Raw genomic sequence first — 8,767 nt, 5'->3', positions numbered from 1 at the left:
TCAGTGTATATAAAATGTTTTTATGTAAACAAAGAGAACAGTATATTATTGTAGAAGGAAATACGTTAAGAGAAATAAGAAAAAGAAATGTGTTGGATTCTTTCAAAATTCAGTACTCAATGGTAATTTTATACATATTTATTTTCCCCCAGGAGAGTTCATTTCTGAGTTGCTGTGGTGTCTTCCTTGAACTCATCAGCTCAATATAATTTTTTTTTTTTTTACTCTCCCTAGGGCTCAGGAGGAGTGAAAGCCTGTCAGAAAAACAAGTGAAGGAAGCAAAATCTAAATGCAAAAGCATTGCCCTTCTTCTAACAGATGCTCCCAACCCCAACTCCAAGGGAGTGTTGATGTTTAAGAAGCGACGTCGGAGGGCCAGGAAATACACCCTAGTTAGCTACGGTACTGGCGAGCTTGAACGAGAGGTGGACGAAGAGGAAGAAGGTGACAAGGAGGATACATGTGAAGTAGCATTTCTTGGTGCAAGCGAATCAGAGGTGGATGAAGAGTTATTGTCTGACGTTGACGACAACACACAAGTTGTGAACTTTGACTGGGATTCTGGACTGGTGGACATTGAAAAGAAACTGAACAGAGGGGACAAGATGGAGATGTTACCAGACACCACAGGCAAGGGAGCCCTCATGTTTGCCAAGAGGAGGGAGAGAATGGATCAGATCACAGCCCAAAAAGAAGAGGACAAGGTAGGTGGAATGCCAAGCAGAGAACAAGATGCTGCCCAGAAGGATGGCCTGAGAACTACGACTTCTTACCAAAGAAGGGAGGAAGAGTCAGTGAGAACGCAGAGCTCTGTGAGCAAAAGCTACATCGAGGTGAGTCATGGTCTTGGCCATGTTCCTCAACAGAATGGCTTCAGTGGGGCATCTGAGACAGCAAACATCCAGAGGATGGCCCCCATGAATAGAACGGCCAAACCCTTCCCAGGGTCTGTGAATCAGCCAGCCACCCCCTACTCGCCAACCCGAAATATGACGAGTCCCATTGCTGACTTTCCTGCACCTCCACCTTACTCTGCAGTCACTCCACCCCCTGACGCCTTCTCCAGAGGGGTATCAAGTCCAATTGCTGGCCCAGCACAGCCCCCTCCATGGCCCCAGGCTGCCCCCTGGTCCCAGCCAGCCTTTTACGATTCATCTGAGCGAATAGCTTCCCGAGATGAGAGGATCTCAGTGCCAGCAAAAAGAACAGGAATATTGCAGGAGGCCAAAAGAAGAAGCACGACAAAACCCATGTTTACTTTTAAAGAGCCCAAAGTAAGCCCAAATCCTGAACTCTTGTCACTACTTCAAAATTCAGAAGGCAAACGGGGCACTGGAGCTGGAGGTGATTCCGGACCGGAAGAAGACTATCTCAGCTTGGGGGCAGAGGCTTGTAATTTCATGCAGAGCTCCTCTGCCAAACAAAAGACCCCTCCTCCTGTTGCTCCAAAACCTGCCGTCAAGTCCTCATCCTCCCAACCAGTAACTCCAGTTTCCCCAGTCTGGTCTCCAGGAGTGGCTCCCACCCAACCTCCTGCCTTCCCCACATCCAACCCATCAAAGGGCACCGTTGTCTCCTCCATCAAAATAGCCCAGCCTTCTTACCCTCCTGCTCGGCCTGCAAGTTCTTTGAATGTGGCTGGTCCCTTCAAAGGACCACAAGCAGCAGTAGCCAGTCAGAATTACACACCCAAACCAACAGTTTCCACAGCAGCAGTCAATGCTGCTCAGCCTGGTGCAGTGGGACCATCCAATGAGCTTCCAGGAATGAGCGGTAGAGGAGCTCAGCTCTTTGCTAAGAGGCAGTCGAGAATGGAGAAGTATGTGGTGGATTCAGACACGGTGCAGGCCCACGCTGCTCGAGCTCAGTCTCCCACTCCATCTCTCCCCGCCAGTTGGAAGTACTCCTCCAATGTCCGAGCACCTCCTCCTGTGGCCTATAACCCTATCCACTCCCCCTCTTACCCACTGGCTGCTCTCAAGTCTCAGCCATCAGCCGCACAGGCCTCCAAACCAGGCAAGAAAAAGGGGAAGAAACCCCTTAATGCATTAGATGTCATGAAGCACCAACCGTATCAGCTCAATGCATCCTTGTTTACTTTCCAACCTCCAGATGCAAAGGATGGCCTCCCCCAAAAGTCATCAGTCAAGGTCAGTTCAGCCCTGGCCATGAAGCAAGCTCTTCCTCCCCGGCCAGTGAATGCTGCCTCACCTACGAATGTGCAGGCTTCGTCAGTGTACTCGGTACCAGCCTATACCTCTCCTCCTTCCTTCTTTGCAGAGGCCTCCTCACCAGTCAGTGCATCCCCAGTGCCTGTGGGCATTCCCACCTCGCCAAAGCAAGAATCAGCATCATCATCTTATTTTGTGGCACCAAGGCCAAAGTTCTCAGCCAAGAAAAGTGGTGTCACAATTCAGGTGTGGAAACCATCTGTTGCGGAAGAGTAATCTTGTAGCTGAAGCTGAGTGTCCACTTTGCTTGAAATGAATTGTTTGCAGTGTTTCTTGAGTCCCTGAGAATGCCTAGCAAAGTCCTCAACTTACTTAATTTCAGATATGTCACCTCCTATTCTGGGTCCAAGGAGTATAATATTTTAATGAGTCAAAATCCAACTCAGATTGACCTAAAATATATTTATCTTCTTTGCACACTTAAAAAATCCAGGAGCACCCAAAAATAGACGTGTACCATTATATTAAGTAAGCAGGATACTTAGGATTTGTGCTGTAGCCACAAGAAAGACAGTGATCAGTGATATCAAACATCAGGAATCAACCTTTACGTAACATAACAGTTGTGCTCCTATGCTGAAAGGTTCAAATGTAGTGAAGGTATAACCTATATTGACTGAGATTTCCCTTTTAGGTAGTGCCTTATCTCTATTACTAGTGTTAAAGGAATAAAGAATCTATCAAGGACAGGGAGCAGCTCTGGTCTGTCAATCTCAGCCACCTGTTTGATATCACAGAGAAGGTACTCGGAGGGCTGTTGGAATGTATATAGTTTAGTAAGAAGTGGGTAAGAAAGAGGGTCTTAATAATTACTGAGCACTTGTTATGTATTAGGTTCTTTGCCAGATGTTTTCACATACATAAACTCATTTCAGAAGACTTATTTAAAGTAAATGGGGCGGGCATGGTGGTTCGTGCCTGGAATCCTAGCACCATAGGAGGCTGAGGTAGGAGGACTGCTTGAGGCCGGGAGTTGGAGATCAGCCTGGGCAACAGTGAGACTTTGTCTCAATAATAGTAATAATAATAATAATAATAATAATAATGAAGTAAATGGGATAAGTAAAGAAGGATAATTATCTTTAAAGATGGATTCCTACCCTCCCTCTCCGGTTACTTAAGGAACTAAGTGATTAGATCTCCAGTTGCCCATGAAAGCATAAGTTTGTTTTCCTCAGCTGAGGCAAGTGGTGGAGTACACAAGATAATGAAGTAACATGTAAAAAGCAGGACGCACATAAAGGTATGCATGGCTATTGTTTTACCTGGAGAAACCACATGATTGGGACCTGAAGGTTTACTGACTGACTACAGGGGCTGATTGTGAAGCACGAGGAACCCCATGTGTGTGGAGATGTAGGGGTGAGAACACACAATTATTAGCATCATTTCTGAGTGATCTCACAGATTTTTTTCTTGTGTTCGTTTTGCTTTTTGACAACTGCTTCTCCCATGTTCCTTGTAATTCTATTCTCTCACCTTCACTTTATTATTTGTATTCGATGGACCAGGATAATTCAGGCAAGGTTACCTTGTAAACTTGAATTGGCCACACACCATGTCGTCACCCAGCTGGCTATGAAGTGAATAATGGTACTGAAAGTAAACCTGAAGACCTTTCTCAGATCTATTTTAAGTCTGAGTCTGACCAACCATGGAAAATATTTGACATGAATTAATGTAGAGAACTATAAAGCATTTATGACAGCTCCAAGGAAAATCATCTGCTCTATGCAGGAGATATGTTTAGAGACCTCTCAGAAAAACTTGCCTGGTTTGAGGGTACACAGTACCATTTTAATCCTCTGAAAATATCTGTATTCCTGTTCTTTTCTGCTGTCACTGTCAATCTGCTGTATTTTCACTATCCTATTAAAATATTACTGTCTTCTTTATCTGTTCAATGTCTGTATTTTTAAAAAAATCTTTCTTGTATGAAGCTATTCTGATCTAAGTAATTTCTCTGATATTTCTCTGTGTGGCTCCCACAACAATTTCATTGTTGTTAGCATATCTATTTCTCCATACATTGTAAAACTGTAATCATTAGGTATTTCTAAAACATAAAGAGGAGAATTAAGTCAGCTGCAGAACAATGGGGCTGATTCTTCTGCTTTTTCTCTGGAAAATCTTTCATTGCTTTTGGCGGAAATTTACCTAGAGGTTACAACCACAGGCTGTAGCTTGGTCTCTTATTTGCCTTTTTGGGAAACCAATTAAGATTAATACAGGATAAAGGAAAAAAGCAATCTATTCATTATATAACACAGTTGTTTGTATTACTTGTTCCCTGCAAAGGAAATCTGTTGAATGCTTGCATTTTGAATTCTTTTGTAATAGAGCAACCAAAAAAGGCTTCGTATGGTGCAGCAGGAAAAAAGATCATTTTTATAGCTTTGCATTCTTAACATAGCATTTAAAGAACGGCATGAATTAGAGGAAAGACATGGAACACACAGGTAGTCAGTTTGAGATCATCGGCTTAAAAGTATCCTATGATGGTAATGACCCAGAAGTATTTCCAGTTGTCTAGTGGTGTGGTATGCAGGAATGAGAAGTGTTTTCTTTCCATTTCCTGTTGGACAGGTGGCAATCTTAGCAGAGCCATTATTTGGAGTTGATAACTAAAGACGCAAATAACATGACTATGTCTTCTGGTCATCCTGGGACTATTTGGAGTTCCCCAAAACCTTGTAAGAGGCATGTCAGGCATGCAGTAAAAGCATCTACAACTTCAGCTGGGCACTGGCAGCATAGGTCTCATCTTGGACCATACAGTCCCACTTTATAGAAGAGGGTGGAAGTTCTCCAAAACCAGATCCACAATAAAGTCTGACCTCACTCTGAGGGAGATGGGAAGTGGGAGGGAGAAGGACTAACCAGCTCCCTGGAGTAAGAGGAATTTGCTTTCCCTATTTCCCCACCAGGGGGCTGTATGTGCCACCTTTCAGGTTGGGGCCAAGGAAGTGATGTCAGTGTGACAGAAGGGAGAGTTAGACCTCCAGACGTCAGCCTCCTTCCCAGGGGGTACATTTTCAATCTGAGTGTTATTGGCTTAGCTGTGTTGGTATTAGTTTGATTGGTTGCTCCGCTGGTTACAAGGTGTAGGCAGGCAGTTTTTGTTTGGTTTTTAGGACTTTGCTTCTTCCTTTGTCCTTAGCATAATTTCTAGACAGAGCATCCACGAAGTCGGTTTTCATTGCCAGCTCAAGAGTGACAATCATTTACTGAGTTCCTATGTTATGTTAGGTGCCTTATGTATATCATTCCAAATCCACTGCACGGTTTAAATACAGGCACTAGAATATAAACGAACAAGGTCATCACAGTCACTGATTTTCTGCAGGACCTTAAACATTTCTCTTTCCACAAGTTTCCCCTTAATCATGTGTCAACCTCTCTTCCTGACCGGAATATTGTGCTGTAGTGAATCTGCATAACACTTGGGATTCTAGGAGGAAGAAAGGTTCCATGGACATGTAAGTACAGCATATTCCCCTCAGTCTTCTAGGAGGGCAGAGTGAATCCCAGAACTGGTAAGAGTGGGAATCTGAGCATTGCCACTTTAATCTTACAACATTTGTCATTTTGACACATCCTGTTTTTTAGAGAGGAAAAAATACACAGTTTCTGCATTGGTAGTGTAAAGCATACCTTGTTAGGAATATGTTTTATAAGACACATTTGGGTTGTCATTCTAGAGCATGTCAAACTTTGTACTTCAAAATATGTTTAGTATGATTGTTAGTGGTAATGTGTATAAAGCCTTTGAATTGACTGTTTTATTTAATTTTCACAAGAAGCACTTATTTTAACCATAGGAAAACCAATCTGAGTTACAAACAATGCTTTAAAATAAGCCCGGGTTATTTAGCTATTCTAGAAAGTGTCGACTTCTTTCAAGAAGCAGGCATCGTAGGACAGCTGAGAATTATCACACAGCCTAAATTCTAGCCTGGCAGCACGAGTCACATCTGAGATGTCAAAAACACATGGTCTACATTGAAAGGGGGTGGACTAACGTATGTGAGACCATTTTCCTATTTGCAGTTACAAGGTTAAAGAACTTTGAAGGTCATTTGACTGCTGAGTGGCATGTCGAACACTCTGTGTGGCTCTTTCACAGTAAACCCTCTTAAGAGCAGAAGACACATGGCTGTTAGTGTCTGCGTTTAGATTTAATCTATCAAATAAAGGCCCTTTGCTGTGTATGATTTCGTCCAGTTACAAACTAGGGCTCCTGCAAGCACCCACATTCTAAGGGTAAGTTATTGAAATCAGTTGCTGTTTGATGAGTCACCACTGGCCCAGCAGGCATGGCATTTGAAGTCATGGTCATCAAAAAGAAATGATTGTTTTTTGAAAATCTAAATGCTTGAAATGCTTCTAGAGGGAAGTCGTGGGGCGTGTGCTCATTCCCTTTTAACATCAGAGTTGTTGAGTTTGTTTTAAACATTTTTATAAGTTCATGAGAAAAAAATATATAAATTCTAAGAGCCAACATTGTATTCCCAGAAACATGACCCTCGCTGGTCTTGGTTCCACATATCATTGGACTCTGGGGGACACAAAGACGCCTGTGACACTTTGGTGCTGCTGAGTTAGTCAACAATTATTCTGGGAAAAAGCAGAATTGAATTCTTCTCTAGATGTCCCACCAGGGATGGCCAAGGGCCACAAAGCAAGCTAATAAATTCCCACAGGATCCAGACACCAGGCAAAATTGCTCTAAGAAGCCAGTGACTGTCATCCCTCTATGGCTCTAGAAAAAATAGTACAAAAACAACAGGTCATCCTACGAGCGTCATGCCAATGAAACCCCATCTTCTGGAGAAGCCCTTGAATCAGAATTATCTTTTTTCTTGATGTTGTCAGGTGCAGCCAGTTTCTTAATTTTTTTAAAAAACTGTATGTTTCTGTGGTATGTATATTTGTACACCAAACTACCTGGCACTTGGAAATCACAGCACTACTCAATGGCAATTGAATAAAGAGAAATTTAATTTTAAGTATCAAATCTTGTCAGACATTTCTCAGACTTCTGATGTTATCAAAGGTTTTGCCAGCCAATAAAGTGCATCCCAAGTGTACAGGGGAGAAAGCTAGACTTCTACAGAGTCCTAGAGTTTAAGTAATTTTTTGTTAATATAGGTAATAATTTTTCTAATTTTTATTTTTTGGTTCCACATGTAAAGCTCCTCGTGTTTAACTCTGTTTATGTCATTCTTGACATGTTTATCTAAATTACATGTGCTCTGTGACTGCTGAAATGTAAATCTGGGATCTGTAGTCAAGATATCATAAGGATCTACTTCCCAGCCTACCTTTCTTCCTCTACCTGATAATGATAATACTCAAAATAACAACATTCAAAGGTAACATGAAGAAATCCTGCTTTCACAGCTCCTATTTCTTCAGCTCCTTAATAACTAGTGATGGTTTGTTCATGAAAAAAAATTTTTAAATCAAAAGATTGTACTTGGCCCAGAGTTGAAAACAATTTTAAAACCAAAAGGTTGTACTTGGCCCTGAGTTGAAAAAAAAATGCACATTCTAAGAATAAACAGAAAAATGTTCTTCTTGGAAGTAAATAACAAAAGCCATAGTGTTTTGATTTGTCTTTTCTTCAGGATACACGGTAGAAGTCAGATAATCTTTGATACTTTTATTTGGCACAATAATCAAGACCATGCAACAACCCAGAATGAAGCATTTTGGTTCAAGTTAGGATGACATGGGTGGGGACAGAAGCTGTAGCAGTCATTCAAATAATCTCATGAGTCCTGAGGAAAAGATAGGAGTTAATGTATTAAGTTTCTACTATACGCAGGAAGTGTGTTAAATATTTTACATAAGTTTTGATAATAGCTAACATTAGCTGAGCACAAAATTTGGGCCCTGACTTGTGCTGAGTATCTTTCACAGATTACTGCTTTTAATCAGCAGTCCTCGTGAGCTAGGTATGAACATTATCCCCATTTTACAGATTACAGATGAGATTCTGAGGCACAAAGGGGTTGAGTAACTTGCCAAAGATCATACAATGTTAAGTAATGGCCCCTGGATTCATTCTGCAGCCTGAATTCTTAACCAGTTATACTGTGATTTCATTTATTCTTCAGTATTACACTGAAAAAGAAGATATTATTCCCGTTTTACAGACGAGGTATCTAAGCTCAGAGAAGCTAAACAACTTGTGCAACAATCACTAAGCTTATAAATAGTGGATTAGGGTTAGACTTAGATATTTGTCTAGCATCCAAACCTGTGCACTCCCTACAGTACCACGTGGTTTCCACAGTCTCATCAGACCCCAGAATTTCACTCCCTGAGACTGCTTAATTGTGAATTTCCCAAACTGATTCACCAAGAGCCTACTGTCTATGCTTCGTAGATGGCTTTGACCACATTCAGTGATATTAGGAAAGACTCCATTTCCCAAGATGGCTCAGAAAATCAGATGCTATGATGCATGTTGAAAGTGAAAACCCATCTCTGAAAAAGAAGCATCTGTTTTATTAGTTTAAAAAAAAAAG

At 41.7% G+C, this 8,767-nt stretch overlaps 1 protein-coding gene across 4 annotated transcripts in view; it reads left to right on the top strand.

Moving 5' to 3' along the window:
• The window catches only part of SYNPO2 (synaptopodin 2), a 176,118-nt gene that overhangs the window by 146,896 nt on the left and 20,455 nt on the right, over positions 1-8,767 (top strand). For 2 of the 4 annotated variants that reach the window (XR_001883071.1, XM_017860536.1), the window contains exon 4: positions 235-2,417. The exons of 1 other annotated variant lie outside the window; for it this stretch is intronic. Coding sequence is in view for 2 of the 3 variants with exons in the window: in XM_017860536.1 (XP_017716025.1) it covers positions 235-2,417 (2,183 nt within the window). In the remaining variant the exon portion in view is untranslated. Of the gene's footprint in view, positions 1-234; positions 2,419-7,496; positions 7,814-8,767 lie in introns of those variants that run through there. One more of the 4 variants, XM_017860537.1, reaches the window with a different exon arrangement.

This window comes from Rhinopithecus bieti, unplaced genomic scaffold (genome assembly GCF_001698545.2).
Source record: "Rhinopithecus bieti isolate Rb0 unplaced genomic scaffold, ASM169854v2 scaffold_55373, whole genome shotgun sequence".
Lineage (NCBI taxonomy): Eukaryota > Metazoa > Chordata > Mammalia > Primates > Cercopithecidae > Rhinopithecus > Rhinopithecus bieti.
Note: the sequence above shows the minus strand (reverse complement) of the source record. Positions and strands in the feature narration are given on the sequence as shown.